The 22,716-nt window shown below is 33.8% G+C and overlaps 1 protein-coding gene across 2 annotated transcripts in view; it reads right to left on the reverse strand.

The window, feature by feature from the left end:
• The window catches only part of PCDH17 (protocadherin 17), a 98,670-nt gene that overhangs the window by 42,709 nt on the left and 33,245 nt on the right, over positions 1-22,716 (reverse strand). For both annotated transcript variants that reach the window (XM_073894476.1, XM_025874869.2), the window contains 2 exons: positions 20,155-20,213; positions 19,849-20,021 (listed from right to left, as the gene is read on the reverse strand). In XM_073894476.1, the coding sequence (XP_073750577.1) occupies positions 19,849-20,021; positions 20,155-20,213 (232 nt within the window). The remainder of the gene's footprint in view (positions 1-19,848; positions 20,022-20,154; positions 20,214-22,716) is intronic.

Consider the following 22,716-nt stretch of genomic DNA (forward strand, 5'->3'; position numbering starts at 1 on the left):
AGCGTTATAAAGAGTAAGGCATGATAGAGATAACCTAGTTTGGTCCTTTCATTTACAGGTAAGGTACTCAAGACCTAGCAAGTTAAGGTCCTAGTAAAAGACAGAGATAATTACTGGTATTACTTAAAGAGCAACTGGACTCTGGACTCTGGACTCCAAGAGCCAATACCAGAAATGAATCTACAAATTCCAGATCTGACATTCATTACAATGATGTAAAAAGTTTCAAGTCTTCTTCCATGTATCTGATGATAGATGAAAGCAACTTTATAATGTATAGCATTTCTACAAGTACTCATGCAACCACCTCTGATACTTAAATATCAGTAGGTGTTTGTGAAACAACAAAACAAAAACAAATCTTGTATTAAAGAGAGATCAGCCTATACATAATAGTCACTAGCCTTGCTTTTTTTCTCACCAAAAAATAAAACAAAATAAAAAATGCATTAGTATGTGCTGATTAGTTTAAAATAGTTTTTTATACTTGCTATACACAAACACAATTTTCCCTAAAGAATTGTTAAATGCACTAACAATCCAAGGAGAAAAGCCCATGACCTCTAAAAATTTCAGAGAAAATGGACTGGAGATGGGAGATGATTGTATTAAGCTTTTTTTCAGCAGAGAAAAAATTTCCAAAGATGTTTGTAGTATGCATTGCAGTATGGGTAATCTGAATGAGCAGTCAACCTCTACACGGTTTATCCTGACCAAAATACTCTCACAGGATTCCAACCACCTCGCAAATATTGTACCTGATGGGAAAAAATAAATCTATCATGTTCCAGGACTTCACACCCCTGAGGGAGCTCCCTCCTCAGTGTCAGCCTTAGACAACAATGACAGTGAGATTTGAGAGAACAGTTCATCACAAGAGAGTTTGTGGTATCTGTCCCCTTGTGGGACAAAAATCCATTATCATTTTCTGGTACCCATGGCAAGTTGGTGGTCAAATATATACATCTTTATTTATTTTAATCACGAAATTATAAGTCACACTTTACTGAATCCAATGAAAAGCACTGTACAAATCAACAATGAACATGAGTTCACTCTCTCCCACCCAGAGAACTATTTCATAGCTATGCTTTTGATGATGCAATGTTAGATTTTTTTTTTAATGAAAGGTGGTTTCTTTAATAAGAATGACCCTAAAGAGCTGGTCACATCTATAAAATGAAAATTTAACTCCAGTTGAGATTGTGTTTAATCTAATAGTTATTTCTAATTTGAACATTTCAAATTGCCTACAAAAACGTTCTTAGGAAAATCCATTGACATCAAGGGGACTGTTCCACACAATGGGAACAAATTCAGCTCTCTCTCTCTCGTTATTGGTGTTTTGTGGGTCACTTTCAAATTTGATAATTTCAACCATTTACACTTCTTTAAAAGTTTCAGAAGTAATTTATTTTGCACTTGTGAGATATGGAACATAAAATTACTTTTAATAATCAAAAGTAGAAATGTAAATGAGAATAAAATAAAAATTAACTACCTAAAATTTCATTTTATCAAATGAATTTGGAGTTGTAGCCGTGTGCCATTTTTAGACTTCTATTAAAACTATTAATTAATATTCTGAATACATATTAGAGATTACTGATTAAGTGGTAGTCTGGCAGCTAGAAATTTTCCTATTTTACTCCCAATTCTTAGTTTATGCATTGAGAGTATGACTCACTGTGCACTTATGAGAAAATATTAATATTTCAAATAAGATTACAATAATCATCATTACAAAGATTGTGAAACAAACCACAGTGACATTCTAGAGGTTTCTCTAGACTGTCCAAGAAGTTTCAAATTATTTAAACACAGGACATTCCTGGAGGAAATAATTAAACTTTCACTTAGCCTTGGGAACTCAAATATATCTTCTTTTACCCTATGTAACAGCAACTGTAGTTTCTATGTCTAAAATTATATGTTACTTTCCTATTCTATATCCAGTTTATTATGTTATAAATCTCTTTTTGAAATCACCCAGACTGTGTTTCTCTGATAGACTTCATGTCCAATGAATTGCCAAATATTGTTAATTGATTTATCTGTACTGTGTCCAATCTTTGTTCTTCCTTCACACTGACCACCATATGAATTCTGGTCTTTATCATTTTGCATGAAAGTACTGAACCCAACTGTTCTCCTTGATGCCGCCTTTCCCTTTTTATAGTTTGTGCAGTCAAGGGAAATTTTCCCTATGTAGCTGCATTACTTTTGGTATGCTCCCACCCACATATTTTTAATGGCTTCCTACAGATCATTAAAAATGCCCAAATTCTTAGGTTAACATCTAACGTTCTGCACAATTTTGTCTCCTCAATTTTTTCTACCAGAGTTAATAATGTTTTAAACAAATTTTAAAATTTCAGAATCATTTTAGATTTACAGAAAAATTGCTAATACAGAGAGTTCCATGTACCTCACACCTAACCGGCCCTATTATTAACATGTTATATTGATATAGTTCATTTGTCACAATTAATGAACCAATATTGATGCATTATTGTTAACTTAAGTCCATATTATATTAAATTTCCTTAGTTTTCACTGTTATGTGCTTATTTTGTTCAGGAATTCCATGCAAGATACTGTTCCTCAATATTGTTATCTACAGGAAAGAGATGAAAATTCCATCCTACAGTTTTCACAGCGTCAGAGAAGATAAACTTTTACACCTCCCAATTTTTTAAAGTCAACTGTCATATATTTGTTGATTTCACATGGTAGATCTAAGGTGTGTTTTTCAGATTTGTATGCTTCAATAACAAAAAGTCAAACTAGATGTTGTTCCAAGAGCTTTGATTGGCATAGACATTTACTGGGGTAAACTACCAGAGATCAGTACTTAGGTTTGTTTTGTGTATGATTTTATTCCTTAGTGTCTATACAGTGTCTGGCACAAATAAATGTTGAATCATCTACTGCAAACTATATTTGAGAAGATAAAAAGGAATGTATGCCACTTTGAAATATCACCAATGCTTTATGCATCAGTATAATTATAACTAGTAGATTTTCTTACCTTTTCCAATATTTTTAACAGATATTGCACATTAAGAGGACAAACATAATTTTAAGGGAATACTTATAGCACCAAAGGAACAAACTACTTTTAGTCTCCTCAAATAAATTAGACATACTAATTACTATCTGTAATATCTATTCATCATTGAAGATTTCAATAAGGATTTATACGGCAACATACTATTGGCTCAATTTGAATTTCAGTTGTCTTAGAATCAAAGCAAAATAGAAATCTGACGTCTCTTTAAAGTAATTTGTGATGTAGATAGGTCCCCCCGGATAGAATTAATGACTGTGCTGCATTATTTAAGTGAATTTGAGTAGTTTAACACTATTTAGCTGATATCAGAGAAAGATTGGTTACATCTGAAGAAAATGATAGCATATCACTGAAACATTGATAGTATTAATAAATGTATCCAGAGTGTTTAAATGAACTGATGACATGTGAGTAATACATATACTGAAATGAATATACATATTTATATTCACTAACACCATAGTTCCAAAAAAACAAATTAGACAAAATGTGCAAGCTCTGTTTATAAAACATATTGCTCATAATCTAAAACAAATAACTTTCCTTATAGCTTTTACAAAGCTGTTTCTTTCACTCTTTTCAACATTCAAAAAATTTGTAAATGATCATTAATAAAATATTGTCATGTGAACATAAAAATTATTAGATTGTTAATGGGTTTTCAATACTCCTATGCTAGTAAATCTATGTGAAAATGCATTATTATATATTGTTTAAACATTTTGTAATTTCAAGGAAAAGTGTGTAGTAACCTGGCAGAATTTCCAGGCACAATTACAATATATTTCAGAAGTTTATGATACTCTGATGGATGTAGGCTAAGTGTAATTTAAAAAGCTTTGCCATTCAAATTTTGAAGATAAATAATATATATATGTAAATTCACAGATTTTCCATATATATATGTGTGGGTATAAAACACGAAAATTAGTTTAGCAATCAAACATATAGAAAATCAAAATATCTAAAATAAATCTAGGAGATGTATTTTCTAAACTCTGAAGTTCTATGTAGCCTAGTTTTTAAAAATCTCAATATTTTATAGAAGGAAAGAGAAGTAGAAATAGTATTAGTATCCTCAATAAAATGCAAGGAAGAAATCCGGAAAACTCTGGCCTCTAGAGGGTTGTTTCTTTAATCCTTACTATTTTAAATATATGTTCTTATTAAAGTGTAAACTCAAGAGGATTTCACATCATGTTCTGGAGAGGTACACTAACACTTCTCCTTGGAAACTCTTCAATATAGGAGTACTTTCCTGCTCTTCCTTTTCTTAGTGTTGTCTATTACTCCTTCTGACAAATCTTTCATTTTCACCATTATTTTCCCCACTCCTCTTTCACTTTAAATAGACTTATCTAATTATTGAGGTTTTTTTTTTTTAAATCAGTGCATGAATATGGCTAACTGTATCACTATTTCTCACAAATAAATGATACCACTTTCCTGGGTATTCAAACCTAATGATTTTATTGCAAATATGGCTTCTGGGTCTAGTAATAGGAAGGACCACTTCTGTGCTCTGTGGAATCTTGACCTGACTCATCTAAGGTTCAAGATAAGTGTTCATTTTACTAATTTGTCTCCTGTGTTTCCTAGTGACAATTTGCTTCACTCTTTTCCTGAACATGTCAGTTTATCCACATGCTCTAATTTTTGTATATACTTTAGAGTCCAATATTAGTGACAGACACCCAAACGATAACTCAAATTTATCCACCTTTCCCTCAATTTTACAGAATAATCTGAAAGTCTGCAGTCAGATATTTCAAGTGGAGCATCGTATACTTCAATTTTTCTTGTATTCATTCCTATTGCACCATTTGCTTTCTCTGCACATTGCTTTAGCCAGCAAATACTATTCAATAACCCAACAATATCATTATGACCTGGTGGAAGTTTTTAATTTTGAAAACTTGATGACCCTTGGCACCCTCACGACTCCCTCTTATTTTCAATATCATCTAGCCTAGTAAGAACTTCATTACTTCTCACATGGGCAATTGCCACTGTGAGATGATGAACAGACCCATGAAATCGTAATCCAATAGCCTAGGCTAAAATTTTGGTTCGGCCACATAAAAGCTTGATGGCCTTGGACTGGTTATTTCCTGTATTCGAAATGGAAAAGGCAATTATATGTTATAAAAAAGGCAATTGTATATTATGAAATTATCTTGTAACTATCTTATAAAATTATTCAAAACTGTGTATTGTAAATGAGATAATTTAAGTAAATGTGCATAATTCTGTTCTTTGAAGTCATTAAATGTTTGCTGGATCTGTTTCTATCTGCAACAGAACTGGCTTCCCTAAAGATTAATTCAGTATCATGTCATTTACCAGATCAAGATTCTTTAATATTTACCCTGTAACTTCAAGTTCTTCAAAATCTTCTCCTTGATCTTGTTTTAATCCTCCGTACCCTTTTCTTTTCTTTTCTTCTTTTTTTTTTTTTTTTTTGGTAAATAAACACTGGAGATATATTGAGAACACATCAAAAATAAGAGAAGTCTCCTTCCCAACACAGAGCTGGCAGACTACTGAGGGAGACAAATTAGCACAAAGAAAGTCTCAGCACCAGAAGTCGCTTTCTTGAGAAATGAAAGAAGAAACTGAAAGAAGACCTCCCAGGCTGTTGTATAGTAAGCTAGCCGGAGAGTGACACAATGGGCAAGGTTTATAGACAAAGGTTAAAAGGGTAGTTTTTTTGTTTGTTTTTTGTTTTGTTTTGTTTTTCCTAGTACTAGGTACAACGCACTGCAGGGTTGTAATTGGAGGAGGAGTGCAAGGATCAAATTTACATCTCACGGAGATCACTGTCTTGCTAATGGATGGTAGTTAGCTACAGGACAAAAAAAGAAGCAGGTGAGCACCTGCCTGGGAAGGTGTTCTGAGAAAGGGAGGCAGCCTGGGCAGGGGAAATTCACTGGAAGGAGGGGAGCTAGGGGAACTAAAGAAATTTCAAGTAGAATTGGGAGGTGTAACAACAGGACTTAGTGACACCTACTGGGATGCTGCAGAGAAAGAAAATGAGTCCCTTTACCTGTTTCTGACTAGGGTGAGTAGATAGATGATGAGAGCCTTTACTGAGATTAGAAGGCTGTTGGCTGGACAGAGATTATGAAAGTAGATAGAAAATATTGATAGGTTTGGAATGGAGGGGAAAAAATGAGGTAAATGGAATTTATTCAAGCTTTTTTGCTCTGTTTTAATTGTGCAAAACCTTTGATCAAATACCTAGAGAACTGTGAAATATCTTACTACATAGGGACTACAGTGTCTTATAAATTGTTGATCATTAATAAAGTGGAATTAAATTTGTGTGTGTAATTTCAATATCTCTGAGTCGTCTGTCATAGTTCTAAAAGTAACCCGGATGCTAGAGCTTCATCCATGCAGCATAACTGCCTTGGGAATTCTTCTTTGCACATGATTATTGAAGACTCCATAAGCAGAATGGACTAGAGTGGAAAGGGCACAGACAAGCCATCAGACAGAGCTGCTACACTGCTAAGGGTCTCAACTGTGGGCAAGTTCCTACAGTTCTCTGATGCATAAGTTTCTCATTTATTACAGGAGATAAGAGATCTCATCAGCTTGCCATTAGGACAAATTTTTTTAGAAGTGCTTGGTGCAGGAGCACCTGGGAGGCTCAGTCGGTTAAGCATTGGACTTTTGATTTCAGCTCTGTTCATCATCTCAGGGTTGTGAGATCTAGCCCGTGTGGGGCTCAGTGCTGGGCTGTGGAGCCTGCTTAAGGTCCTCTCTTTCCCTCTCTCTCTGCCCCTCCCCCCGCTCTCTCTTTCTATCTCTTAAAAAAAAAAAAAGTGCTTGGTGCAGTGCTTGCCATATATAGGTGTTCCATAAGTTTTTCCTTCTTTTTAATTCCTTATTACTAGTAGCTGATCTTTTGTTATCTGAAAAGTTCACACAAATATCCATAATCTTTTAATAGTTTTGTTAGGATTTATATTTAAGATAGGGTTGCCAGCTCTGCTGTAAAACAAAAGGGAAAGGGCAAAATCAACTTTGTTTACCATCAACAAATATAAATAGGCAGTACTTTGAATTGAGTAATCTTCCTTTTGAATTATATTGCTCAGAATGATTTCAATGAAATTTTGTGGGCACAGCAATTAAATTGCATGGCATGATATATAAAAACTAGGAAGTATTAAACATGCCCCTGCCTTTTTGAAATGTGATGATTGATCAGTTTGGCCCTTGGGCTCCTTTCATTTCCAACTCTCCTCTGGTCTATTGTTAATTGATCACTCTAAAACAAAAACGTGATCAGTTAACTCCACTCAGAGTTTTCAATTGCCTGTAGAATATGATTCAAACTCATTAGTATGGCATTCGAGGTCTTTCAAAATCTGACCCTAACCTATTCATCTGGTTCAATTTCTTTCCATTATAACTCTACACCCCATATTCCAATAAGAATATTTCTACTTTTTTTTTTGGCCATGCCTGGAGTTTGCTATAATTTCCCACATCTCTAAATCTTTGATCATGTTATTATCCCAGCTTCAAATATTTAATTCACCCTATATCTTGTAGTCCTACTCCACTTTCAAGACCTTTTTAAAAGCACATCTAATATTATTCCCTACTTATTTCTCAGCGGAATTAATTTTATTTTTAAAAAACATTGTTTTTAACTACTGGACTTATAGCTAGATGGATGGAGGATTGAAATTTTCAAAGACTAAACACCTTGAAGGTAGAGTGTCATATACGTGAGTGCTAAAATAATATTTATTGAATTAATGTATTCATGTTTTAATTAATGGTTATAAAATCTGCTCCTGAGCAACAGTCACAATACAACTCTATGAGTTAAAAATATATATATATGTTATCAGATAGATTTCCTTAAGATTCAATCTATTATCTATTGTTTTCCAACAGTGTAGAGCAACGTTTAGGTACATCACAAAGTCATTCTGCATGTATTAAAATTTTCTAAAGTTTTCTTGCCAACATTCTCTTAAATATCTTAAAAAATGTAACTTTGTAAGGGCAAAAGATCATATGTCTATATAAAGGAAATTATGTAATAAACACAGTAATTAATATTAGGCAGGAAATGACTCAGGGCAAAAACAAAACAAAATAATTTCATCCTTCAATATGAATTTTCAAAACCTTAAAGAAAACAAAATCCAGGGCAGACAAATCAATCTCCATGAAATATGTACTTTGTTTCAAAATATACCCTGTATCAGAATTGTGGGGGTGCATTTGTTATCTGCAAATTCTGAAAGTATTACTAACAAGAAGCTTATGAAGTGGTTAAACATTTTCATGTTCCCAGATTACTTTTAGCTTCCCAAAGTAAATATTTATCACATTAAAACTATTACAGGGGTGATAAACTATTTTTTTTCTACATTTGGTCTGAAGCAAGACCCCAATTGCACATTTCTATTATGATTTAATAGGAAACTGGATTAAATAATTTCTCTGGGTGGTAGATAATAATTTTTTCATTATGTTACTACTTGAATCATCATCAGTATAACTGGTTGTCAAGAATGTAAGGGAGCAAAAGCCCCAACATACAAATTAAGTACAAGTCTACAATTCCTTGTCCATGATTTAGAAATCCAAAAATATTTCAGATCTAGAAATGGTGGTTACTCATATGGTGGTAAAAACTGACTTGAACTGACACGAACTATTTAGTTTTCATTTTGTCCATTTTGTATAAATATTCAGACTTCTTTACTACAAAATTTAATGTGTTTGATTGTGAGTACTGCCATCGATTCCAGTTATATAATATCTGATTTATGTATTACATCACCTTTCCAGAACCTGAAAAATTCTTAACTCTGGAAACCATCTTGTTCTAAGAATTTTAAGCATACACAACAAAAAATCAGCTTTCAAAAATTTATTCAAGCTATGAGACTGGAAAGTACAGGAGGAGCAAATTTGAATATGTTAATATATTTGGCTATATAGTTATCAAATATAAATATATACATTTATTTTTTGATGTGACATATTCCTATTTCTTGTTTTTTTAAACAATTATAAATATAAAATAACAGCTACATCTGTTTTTGACGGGTGCATACCTTGGAGTATTTTGGTAATTTCCTGATCTCCCCTGGCTTTTCACAAAGCTGAGGTCATTTATATGATATAAATGCTTATGTGAAATAATGAGATTGATGACCTTTGCCTTGTACTTCATAGAGAAGATTGGACCCACCTATTATGAACTCCCCATAATTATTTTCCCTTTACCTCTACATTGCTGTTGATTTTTTAAAATTTATTTCTCCTTTCTTTCCTTTATAGAAAAAGAGTTGATTTTACTTTAAAGCTAGCATCTCCATTACGTTCCAATGAATATCCTCTATCTAGCCCAATTCTTCAATATTTCCTTCTAATTGGATCCTCTGCCTCAGTATATTAATAATTAGTTACCCTAAATAATTAAAGAATTTTCCATTCATAATACCATCTTCCTTAGCTACTATTTTCCCTTTCTTTCCCTTATTCCATTATTTGATGGTCTTGAAATAACAGAAATTTCTGTCTCCCATTCCTGACCTTACTTCTTGGTCATTCTTTTTGAAATCCTTTTTTTTTTTTCATTACTCCCTTATAACGTCTCTCATGGAAATCAAGAGTGATGTCAGTTATCAGATTCCATAGCTGTTTCTTGAGCCTCATTTTCTTGGATTTCTCTAAAGAATCAAAATGTTTGTTCTTGTCTATCTCTGGCTATTGTGGTGATATGTCTTTCCTACTTTCCCTCTCCCTTACTGACCAACTCTTTCCTGTTTTCATCGGCATTTCTTCCTTTTGTCCCTTCTCCTCTGGACACATTGGACTATTCATTATCCCCCAAATATTATATACACTTTCCATATTCCATGTATGTGTTTATGTACTTGTGTTTCTTCTACCTCTGAAAGTAAAAATCTTTTTCATCCCTTAAGTCTTAGCTCAAATTTCATCTCTTGTATGAAAACTTCATTGAATAATTATCAGTATTCTACTCCTCATTTTGAAACTCTCAGACCCTTTTATATGTACCTATTCAATAACATATTATTTTCTACATTTTATTATATTTTTGGTATATGTATTACTTCCATTACTAGACTATCAGTTCCGTGAAAATGGGGGTTTTGTGAGTTTCAAAAGAGTTCACTTGAGAATTTCATCATTCAAATATAAGCTCAATGTGAACAGGAATATTTACTTTGCTTACTGTTCAATCCTCAACACTTGGGAGAGTGCTTGGCACATACCAGAAACCCAATGAATATTTGTTGAATACAAATACAACATAACACCTAAGATATATGATGATATACATATATATATATACATATATATATGTGATGATATATAATGATACTATACAAAGTGTTACTGAATAACATTAAAAATTCAAAACATTTGATTCCAAATGAATGTTCCTTCCTTCAAAGCAAGTGAGCTCTGGAAGTTATATATTTATGCCCATGAGGCCAGGTCACATATGTGGGACTTTACCCCAAACTAGTTTGTTGAATCATAAAATAGAACTATCTCAGTATCACCCTGATTTTAACAAAAACAGTATTATCCAACTTTACTTAATGTATTGTTTTAATTTGGCTCTGAATTACATGTGGCTGGAGATGAAATCTATAATCTCTAGCTTTTAGTCACGTAAGTCACCTACAAGGTCTCTGGATTTGGGATTGCCATAGAATATACTGAACATGTTTCTTGGCAGGTGGAACAATTCATTGAACTTTCTCCCTTCCCAACTTCTAAATTCTGGAGGATTTTGTCCTAGATCTTTTCCTTACAATAATCCCAGATTCCAATCTCTTGGATTCTTTTCTCCCAATGACCTTTCTCATTGATTTACATACTTTAAGTATCATTCTATATCAATGGCTTCCAAATTGATACCTCCTAACTTCTTTGTGGACTGCCAAACTATAATTTCTAGTCACCTCTTCTGATATTCATCTAAACTCTTTTTACTTCACAAATATTTTCCCAGTCGTGACCTCATGCTGTCTTTGACACTTTAGTAAATTGAACTCAGTCACCCAAGTCATGATGCTAAGATTCATTATGACACCATACCCTATAGTACCTCACCATTTTCTACAAAGACCTGGTTAACTGAAGTTTTTTCATTTTTGTTTTTTCCTATCATCTTTGAATGGTGAAATTTCTTTAGTAAGTCAATTCCACCATACAAATAAGCATTGTTCATTTAGAAAAAATCCTGAAAGTTTCAAATATTTATGTGGTAGTTTAACATATGTGGTATAAATTACACAGAAGCATACTTAAATAGTTCAAGTTATACTCCATTTATTTGGGTATCAAATGATTTTTTCCCTTTAGAAACTTTTATCCCAAAATCAATTTCAAATGAACGCTAAGCAATTTATTATAATCATAAAAGTAGTGTCATTTACTAAAAGGAGTTTTTAATTTTTCACTTAGTTCCATTCCTGCTAGTTCTTTACTACTCTGGGCCTCATTTTGCTTTGCCTTGGACTACTTCTCCAGCTTCCTAAGCGTATCCCTGTCTCCCCACCGCATTGACATAAAAATAATCTCTTTAAAATGAGACTTTGAACTGTTACCTCCTGAACCTCCAATGGCTCCCGGTCAGCTGTCCCATCACTGGGCTTCTCACAACCTCTCAGTCTCATATGCCCCATTCTTAGTCTCACACCTTCCTACTCACACATATCCAACACGTTGTTTCACTTCATCTGTGTTTCTGAGTGTCCTGTCATCTCCCCTCCCCGAACATCACTGGGCCAGGAACAATAAACATTTTCTGAAGGAACAGTTGGCTCAAATGTTTCCTTCTCCAAGAATTTTCTTTGATCCCCTAAATCTTGTCTGGGTTTTCTTTCTCATGACTGCATGAATACTCAGGGCATATCTCTCACTGCACCAACCTCACGGTTTATATGTCAAGTTTTCTTACTACAGCGTGAGCACCTTGAGAACCCAGCCAGTGCATTAACTCATCTTTGTATCCCTGGCACAGTTGCTCATTAAAAGAAAAAATAAGTGATTAAATAAATAAGTGCACAAAAATCTCTCCTCAAGCCATCATTCCTTGGTATGCTCAGAAAATATCAGGGACCCACACTTAGGAGAAGTGTTTATCTTATGCCCAGACAAGAAATATATGCACCCCTGTGCTTGATGACAAATAACACAGTAGAGTCGATGCCTACATTTGGTATGATACATTTTTTTGAACTTTTAGAGCTTCTATTCAATATATTTATTCAGTATATATAATATATAAACATATTAAATATTTATTCAATATATATGAAAGAATTAATCTCTGAAGCATAACTGTTTACATCTTTAGATTAATAAGTCAACAAAGTGCAATGACAAATCTGAAATACCTGCTTGGAGACACAGAGGTCTCTCTATCACGTGTTATAGGAATTGCATGAAAAGTTGCAAAGAGCTCCAGACCAGCAAATTATAAACCTGGAATTAGTACTACCTCTACCTCTGATTGAAGACTCTATTAAAGTCATTGAATCTGTCTGTTTTCTTACAAAACAGGGGAATTATACTTCAGGAATCTTTCTACCCTAATGTTTTGTATATGGCTTTCAAAAGAACAGAGAACCTGCTGGGCGCCTGGGTGGCTCAGTTGGTTAAGCGACTGCCTTCGGCTCAGGTCATGATCCTGGAGTCCCGGGATCGAGTCCCGCATCGGGCTCCCTGCTCAGCAGGGAGTCTGCTTCTCCCTCTGACCCTCTTCCTTCTCGTGCTTTCTATCTCTCATTCTCTCTCTCTCTCAAATATCTCTCCCAAATAAATAAATAAAATCTTTAAAAAAAAAAAAAGAACAGAGAACCTGCAATAGTAGAATATGTGTTTCAAGTGAAATTAATAGAAAATATTTAGAAGAAGCTTAAGACCTATTAACATTATTTTCTCACAGTTCTTAACAGATGAACTGATAACCATTCTGATTGTCATAGGTTACGGGCTTACTCCAATTTTCATAGAAGTGTGCATAATATTAATATAGAATTTTATTTGTAAAAGTGAAAAAAAAATATTGTCCTTCTAAAAAACCACTAAAGGAAAATCCTCTGGTTGTTATCAGAGTGTTTGAAAGATACAGTAATTCTGGGAAGGGTGCACCTGCCCTAAGGCAAATGAGTTCTTAAAAGTTTGGGAAATACTGTCCCAACATTCCCAAATTGGAGTGTTTTAGCAAAAGTCATTGCTGTGCTTACTAAAAGCAAGAGAATCTCAAAATCACATTGAGTCTATAGTAAATCATGCAACACTTGTTAGGGAGGCTTTACGATGAGAACAAATGTGAGGTTGATAAAATCTCTCTATTTTCATGATACCAGCTGCTGGATTCTAGAAGCAGATGTTTGCACACGACAAAAAGAGATGTCATTGAAACTTTTAAAGTTAGGTGAACTATGGGACATTTGCAAAGTTTGGTAATCAAAAATAAGCTGAAGCTGCTCACAGTTTGGGGAATATTTTATCCACTAAAATGTAAAGCCAAATGAATTCTGCAAGTCCTAAAAGACAGCATAAGAGGGTGAAAAAGTTGATATTAAGGTGCTCTTAAAAAATGCAGTCCAATAAAAACTTATAGGGCTTGAAAATAATAATTCTTGGCACAAATAATACAATTTCTTAAATGCCACATATCTGAATCATAAAGCAGCCGTGTCTTTAAAAATTTGTAAATGATTTCTTCCTGGTATTAAATATTCAACAGTTCCTTCTCTCCCCCCCCATATATGGCAGTAATTTTCCATTTCCTTCCTAAGACAAATTGACTATTAATAAGTTTACAGCAGCATTTCTTTAAAAATTATATTCAGAGATTGTGAGATGGCTGCTGAGGGGATGGAGGTCGCCATCATCTCTGTGTCCGTACTTACGCAGAAGCGATTTGCTCTTGCTTGTTATGGGAAGGTCTGGGAAAAGACACTGATGGATTGGAAGGGTCAGAGCTGCAGTAACCGTAGTGCAGCATAGAAAACAGAATGGAAGCTTGAGAATGAATACAAAAATACTAACCTGGTACTTTCCTATTTCGGGTCAGTTCTAGGGGAAATTGCAAAGTAGGTCAAGATTGTGTTCAGTGTCCTAATCCTGTCTCAGTAACCCCGTCCCAAATCCTGGGTGTGTGGTTCCACTCCTATTTTGGTGGACAAGAGCTTTACCTTCTATTCTCCCATCTCCCTGCTACTTCTTTAAATCATTCCTACACAGCAAAGTATAGGTTGTGGAAAGTTTTTTTTTTTTTTTTTTTAAGATTTTACTTATTTATTTGCCGGAGGGAGAGAAAGAGCCCACAAGCAGGGAGAGTAGCAGACAGAGGGAGAAGCAGGCTCCCCTTCCATCTGAGCAAGAAGCCCGATGTGGGATCATGACCTGAGCCAAAGGCAGACCCTTAACTAACTGAGCCACCCAGGTGCCCGTAGGTTGTAGAAACTTTAAACTGTTTCCTTTCTGGACATAATTAGAAAAATGGTGAAACTGCAGTCATTCTGCAGTAAATTAGGGAGGGAGATTTGAAGGAGTGGGGCTCAGAGCCTCGCCAAACAAATACCACAGTCCTTTAAACTAGCCTAATCCTGCTTTGAATATGGGGCCCACAAGCAAAATTCAAGCACTGACTGGAAGAAGAAAAAAAAAAAAAAAGGAACAACAACAACAACAAAAATCCATTAGCTTTAGTTTTTGTAGTTTTCCATAATGTCCTCTGGGAAGAGGGAAAGCAACCCTTAAGAATGTAATTTAGTTTTTTTTTTTTAAGATTTTATTTATTTATTTGAGAGAGAGAGAATGAGAGAGAGAAAGCACGAGCGGGAAGAGGGTCAGAGGGAGAAGCAGACTCCCCGCTGAGCAGGGAGCCCGATGCGGGACTCGATCCCGGGACTCCAGGATCATGACCTGAGCCGAAGGCAGTCGCTTAACCAACTGAGCCACCCAGGCGCCCAGAATGTAATTTAGTTTTTAAAACTGAATTCACTGGAGCAAATCTGGCTTATTTGGTATTTTTATTATTCTCAACTTTCTATTGATTTTGTATTTATTAGATTTTAATCAGGGATTCCGTTGTGAAATGTTTTGAACCCAGAATGTAATTTAAGAAGTCAGATTTTTCTAGCAGAAGCGAAAGGACTGGGGAGGCACAGAATTGAATAGGAAAAAAAAAATTATAAGGCAATCAAATAAAAGGAGAAATGAGAAAGAATTTGAAAGAAGCAACTCCTGAGGATCAGAAAAGTCCTGGAATCCAGTTACAGAGGAAGGGACCAGTAGGGGTCCCCTAACAGGAGCGTTAGATTCCCTGATGGTGATCCTTCCACTGCCATGGCTAGCAAAGGCTGTCAACACTTACAATGTGCGATGCTAGTCCACTAGCTTCTGGCTTCAAGAACCTGGTTTCAGTCAACTATAAAGATAGCAGACGACATTATCTTTGAAAAATTGAGAACAGTCTTAAGCTAGCAATAAGGAGCTCAGAGAAATCATCAGAGAAATAAAGAACTCAGAGAAATGCATCAAAAATGCATTTTGAACACTGCACATTTATTAATTGGGAATCAGTACAGACTATTGAATTTTAGGGAAGGCTTACTAAATCTTTTTAAAGAAGAAAAGGTAATTGCTAACAAGCAAAATACTTTTCCAGACTTCTGTAGTGGACAGAAATTCAGAGGTACAGGTACTTCTTTAAAGAAGTCAAAGTGGATTGCTTTACCTACCTACCTATCTACCTACCTACTTACTTAGAATTAATATTTGACAAAGGAAGTATGGAGACAATCTAATTGACAAATAGAGAAGCAGGGCACAAAAATGCAAACAAATAGAAAGAAACATTCTTTGAGAATTTTTAAATCCCAATAAGAGAAACTAAAATAACCTCTTTCTATTAGAGATTTATTAATATAAGATCCTTAAAGCTATCCCCAGTTTAGTGCCCTGTATCACCCCTTCAATTAACATCCCAAATTCCCCTATTTGCTAAAAAAAATGAGTAACATATACTAGTGCTGTATATTTGGGTTGGTTAAGCTGATGGGAGCAAAAAACACAATTATCAGGAATAGAACAAATGGGAAGAATCTGCGCAAAAGAGAAGAAAAAAGTAATACTTGAACTAATAATATGAAATCTCAAAGGCCTAAGTCATTTGCAGAGAAAAACCATTATTAGCACAGAAAGTTACATTGAAAATGTGAAGATTATTTTTGGAATGATTCTAATTTCTAAGTTAAAGAAAATTTTGATTTAGAAATAGAACGTTATTTTTCTTAATAGAAAAAAATTAAACAAGGAAAGAAGCTAACTAAATTAATATAGAAATGTAAAATAAAATATGCTACTGATTTTTTAATTGAAATGTGTTAAGCACTACTACAAATTTTTAGGAAGAGAAAAAGACTCATAAGCAGGTTTCTTTTTGTTTAGTTTTTGGTTTCTTTCTCTTAAGAGGAAATTTATTTTTGTTTCTTAGGAGATTTTTAAAGGCATTAAAAACTAGTTTTAATATTTGAAATCTGACGTGAGATAATTGCTTAAATACGGCTGTCATCATCTTTCATCTGTAAAGAAAATTATTTTTTATAGGTGTGCATTGAATTAATTTGGCATTGCTTCTCATGACGCTTTTCAAATAAATTAACAGAGTGCATTGACCAAGACAATGGCTGATTGCTTCTTCAAACGTTTTAAAATTATTTCTGAGTAAACTGTTCATTACATGAATAGTATAAAGCACTGGGTAAGGCTCTGAAGGCATGCCATTTTATTTCTAATGCTGACTTCACTACTTATAGCTATAGAATATTGAAAAAATTTCTTAATATCTACTAAATGTGAGAGTAACACTAATTACCTATTTATGAATGCAATGAAAACTAAATAGGATAATAAGTTTTAAGTACTGAATAATTCATTCAATGCATATGAGCTATTTTGATGTTCTCCCCTAAGGTTTGCATACATGAACTCAGGTTTTAACTTACTCTTCAATGTTTATTTGATATCTAGTCATAAAAATGAACAAGATTGTCTATTTGGAACAAATTCTCCCATTTGGAGACAAAGCTGTATAGAAAAGACACAAATTTTGGCTATATATAAACATAAGGTAAAACTCCAACCTGCTGAGCAGGCTAATAAATTTCCCATAAGATCAGTTTTCTTACATGTAGGATAAAAATGATAAATATTTTAGAGTTTGCAGGTTAAATAAGCTAACATTGAAATGCAGCTAACACTGTTCAGAGTAAATAGTAAAAAACCAGTAAATGCTAGTCTCCTCCTCCAATCTAGATAGGTAGATAGGTGTAAACATGGATACCTGAAAGAAAGGGAAGAAAGAAAGCAAGGAAGGAAAGAGAGAAGGAAGGAAGAAAGGAAGGAAGGGAAAAAAATGATGGACATAGAGATAGAAAAGATGACAGGTGGAGGTAAATGAGAGAGAAGAGTGATGAGGGAGGGGAATGGGGATACAGAGAGAGAGAGACAGAGGAGAAGGAGCGAGCGATCCCTCATCTCTACCAGTTACATACAGTTTCTTGAAGGCAGGCTCCAAGTCAAATTTATTTTTGATGTTCCTAAAGAATCTAACTTCCCTCAGGTATTGAAAAGATTTATGGATATTTATTAAATAAATGAATTAATAAAGAGTCAAACAACCAATGAAACACTACTTTAGCTAATCCTCCAAAATCATGTTTTAAAGTAGAGGTCAGTATCTTTCCTATAATTCACAGATTATCTAAGTGTGGCTTTCAGCTTCCTAATAACTTTCCCATATTAATTAATGAGGACGTGTGGAAACTACTTGTTTTAGAGGAGACATCTGCATTAGCATTCTCACTCTGAGACTAGCAATTGTTCTATGTGTAACATTAACTAAAATATATGACAAATGTATGTTCTTCTAAGAACAACAGCCACCCTCCTAAGGTATTATTTTCTAATATCAAAATTGAAAAAACAGATTTTCAGTATAAATTACATCTCCAGACATGAATAAAACCCCTTCCTTTTTCTATAAGCGTCCTTACCCCTTCCCATCAAATACATTGCTCACTTGGTTGATGAAAAAAATTTAGAGTTAATGTGAACAGCATATAAGCTTTTTTTTTGATTCAAAAAGTTTCTCATGAAGATATAATAAATGCAAACTATTTACTTACTCTATGCGGCTTTACAAAAAGTAGCCAATGCATTATCTGTCAATCACTTTATTACACACATAAATGAGTCTATGTTAGGTTCTGTATTCACATATCAAGATCCAACAGCCCATTATTTAAAATTTGTCTAAAAAATTAACATATTATGACATAGTCAAAACCCATCAAATCATTTAAGTCACTTCAAGTAAACATTCAAATCTGTAGGAATTATGAATATTCCATAAGCATTCAAATACCTTTTACTGAAAATAATTTAAAATGCAATGTTGCATTGTTAGACAAAAAGTTGCTATGTTATATTTGGCAGTTATAACTTATCAAAAGAAGGCTTTTTGGGAGGCCAACCTTAAAAAAAAATCCAGCATAATTATATTCAGTGCAGAAATTCAAATATATATAATACTGAACATATGTATTTATCTCTGTATTGAATTTATATGTGTGTAAACGTGTGTATTAAAATTTCAACATGATTTGAGAAATTAATAAACATGGTATCTGTTGAAGTATGTGTGATATGACAGACTGCACTACAGGCAAAACTTTATTTTCTATGAATTGTCAATCAATAAATGACTTAGAAGAATAAATGACTATGTCTCATAGTTTAAATGTAGTTTCTCATTAAAAAACTGAAATAATAAATATTAGGTATATTTAAATATCATTAGTATTTTGAAAACTAATATTAACAAATATAACATGCATTTGTAATTCTGAAATCCGGTTTATACAATAGTTCTTTTCATTTTTTATAATGAAACATAAAAACCTATTCCCAGGGTCTAAGTCTTACATGTAAGAGTTCCTTATTTCTCTTTGGGTGAATCATTAGCAAATATTTCATTGTGTTTGAAACAATAAAAACAGCAAAACTAATAAAAAGGCATATCAAACAAATAAATTGAAGATAGACTTTTAGAAAAAAATATATGTATTTATTAAGAAGTGTTTCTTTTTTATATCTCTATCAGGGTCAACAAGTACATGTTTATTTGACATCCATGCAGATTTAGATGTAAATCCAAAACAGGAGCCAAAACTCTGGCTTCGCTGTAATTTGACTCTTGAAAAATGACTCTGAAGCTAAAATTCATACTAAAAATAAACAAACATTGCTAAGAGCTACAAAATTCCAATCAGGTTTTCATTTTAACTAAAAGTGGTGAATTTACTAAATTTAGTCTTGTAAATTAGTATATTAAGATGTGCATATCTAGCTAATACATGCCCTATTTTCCTGGTTAATAAAACACAAAATGGGAAAGGTTAGGAAATGTCCATAAAGATAAGAACAATCTAGTGACTTTGGTCAAGTTCTCATTTTAAGAAGATTACAGACTAATATCCATGGCCTTCCTTTTTCTGTTGTTACTGAGGTATTGAATAGCTGCTTTCTGTCTGGGACAAGCTCGGGATTTGCTGTTTCTTTTGATATATTATCAATGGTCCATTCCACCGTGATAAACTGCAACTCTAATACTAATAGGTTTATAATGACTGCTTAAGCTTTACACTTTGTAAGCATTGGAAGGCTTCACTCACCTTGTTCAAGTGGTTGGCTTTTAGTTGAAGTAGTTTTCATCTTGAGTGCCTCCCTAACAGACATGTCACAGCAGGAGCCTTTGTTAGTGTCTTGGTCACTGTCAGCCTGATCACTGTCCCCGTGCCCACTGTCTCTCAGGCTGGCTCTTTCTGGGTCCTTAAACGTGGAGCTACTGAAATACATATAAAGAAAAAGAAGAGAAAGTGTTGTCTCTACGAGTTTGAATCTGAAGTGTAGTCTCTTGCAAAGCAATTTTGACACGAATGCAAATGGGGAAGCCGAGAAAGTTATTTAATAGGCCTTACCTTTGAACAAACTGCTGCCTGCTGCCCATGTAATTGGGCTCTGCGGGAAAATTGTCTGTCTGCGAAAGAGAAGGAAAAAAATACGTATAGTTGTACACTGGACAAATCTCCTGCGGAGCAACAAGATTTCCTAGTGGAAAAATGATTAATAATTCAAAAATTCCCTTAATCTTCAGATTTGTACATTTTAATTAAATTGGAAATTGCTGACATGTAATTATGTACTCAGAACAATTAAATGATTCCGGTCCACAAATTACCTGTTAAAGTAAACAATGAGCCTGTCATAACTGGCATTCTCTGTTACTACCAGGATGGATTGCACTGTCTGTGTGGTTTCATTACTTAGATATTAAGATTGAACATTTGTGGGAGGTGTGGAAAAATGACCTAATTTCTCCATATTAAAAGTGTGAATTATTTAATAATATTCATTTTTAAACATAATTACATCATCTGCTGGGATTCTATGCCCTCCTTGATGTAATATCACTTAAAGTCATCCACTCCTCAATTAAGAGATACAGGGCCTTTACTTCAAATTTTGCCAATAACAATTACAAGCATGGCACATATGGCTGAACTCATCTCTATAATTCATCCTTATCTACACTCCGAGTATGGCATTGGACTCGAACTAGACAGTGGGAAAGGTTATTACTTCTGGTTATTAAAAACAAAGTAAAATAAAAACAAGAAATAAAATGTTACTTAAAATATTGAGAGTAAAGACATTGAGAAACCAGGCTTGTTTTTGTGGTTGTTTTTACTGCTTCCAAACTGATGTGGAGGTCTGCCAAAAAGAACTGAATTCTCCTTGTATCATGGAACAGAGTCTTTTGGGAGAAAGATACTAGATCTTTCATAGATCTCCCTATACTGTACATTCATACACATCACTTCTTCTTGCAGCTGACTCAGCGACAAAGGTTCTCCTGTTTTCTGCATCACTTCATATCACACCATTGTGCTCTGAAGCAGCTACGGATTCGTACAAGATCATCCAGCACGCAAGTATCAGTGACACGGGAGCATGCAATTCATGAAGAAGAGGGCCCAAGGTAAGGCTTAATGCAGTACAATATGTGTTTTCCTTATAAATAAAGCTAATTTAAACTAACAGTACCCTTTTTTCTTCCCATGTAATAATTTAATTTTGTGGCTTTCTTAAACTATTACTGAAAAGAAAAAAAAAAACAGATATGTTAAGAGTAATAGCTAAAAGTACTACCTAAGTTTCACCGTCTGTTAAAAGTTGGGGGACAGGAAATACCCTCATAAATTTCTTAATCTATAATCTTTTTCTGTTGTTCAAATGACCTTTATCAAAGTGCAAAGATGAATAAACAAGGTCAATACATTTCTCACTTCTAATCCACTTTAACTAGTAGTTGGTAGCAGACATTTTTCATTAACATGTTTTATTAGTTTTGAGATTCTGTGAAGCACCTTAATTTTTCTTTCCATAAGGGCAAACTATCAATTCTTAAGGATAATGATCTTTTAGTAAAAATAATAGTGGCGGGGGCAGGGGAAGGGCGCCTGGGTGGCTTAGTTGGTTAAGTGTCAGACTCTTGATATCAGCTCAGGTCTTGATCTCAGGGTCATGAGTTCAAGCCCCACACTTAAAAAATTAAATTAAATTAAATTAAATTAAATTAAATTAAATTAAATTAAATTAAATAATAGTGGGAAAAAACACTGGGGCAAAATGTTTGCAAAAGAATTTTGCCAATTTTTAAAGCTACAATTACTTAAAACTCCACAATTTAACTTAATAAAATCTGTTGAATTGGTCAAAAACATGTATGCAAACCATTATTGTTGTCAGTTAAAGACTAAGCCATGAGTATCTTAGAACAATTCAGAAAAACAGAATTCTGGGTATTAAGGAGAGAGTAAAATGTGAAGTGAAAGTGGGAACTCTAGTTTTCATAAGTGCTATTATAAGTAACCTTGTGACTTTAATGGCTTTAATTAGGTGGAGCATCACAGGATATGGATCCCTATTCAGTCAGACACAGAGAGACAGACAGGGAAACTTCCCTTCCTCTGTTCTAATAGGGACAGTATCTGAAAGTGTTTGCCTCTTGTTAAAGTTCTAAACAGCTCTGATAAAATACAGGACTTAAACTAAGAAATAGAATACATTTCCCCACTGAATGAAGGACTATTTTTAAATTATGTGTATGTGTGTGCATGTGCATGTGTGTGCATGTGCATGTGTGTATGTATGTTTGCATGTATGCATCAGAGTGTTTGATGAACACTCAGCAAGAGTATTGCTACCAAATGTTATTTTGATGAAAATAGAAACATGAGAGGAAGTCATAAAAAAGGGGATTTTAGAAAAAAGAAAGATGAGAAAAATAAAAGTAGGGAGAAAGGCAAGAGAAAAATAGAGAAGAGAAAGAGAGAAACAAAAACGTATATATACTGTGGAGGAATGAGGGTGGAGAGAGGTAAAAAGGAATGTAAAAGAAAAAAAAAGAAAGGTTGGTTTATTATCGCAGAATTTCACAAAGTACAACTTTTAAAAATTTGCAGCTTAATCAGTAGCAG

Source organism: Callorhinus ursinus, unplaced genomic scaffold (assembly GCF_003265705.2).
Source record: "Callorhinus ursinus isolate GAN/ISIS: 27379988/994484 unplaced genomic scaffold, GSC_fseal_2.0 scaffold7, whole genome shotgun sequence".
NCBI classification, from domain to species: Eukaryota; Metazoa; Chordata; class Mammalia; order Carnivora; family Otariidae; genus Callorhinus; species Callorhinus ursinus.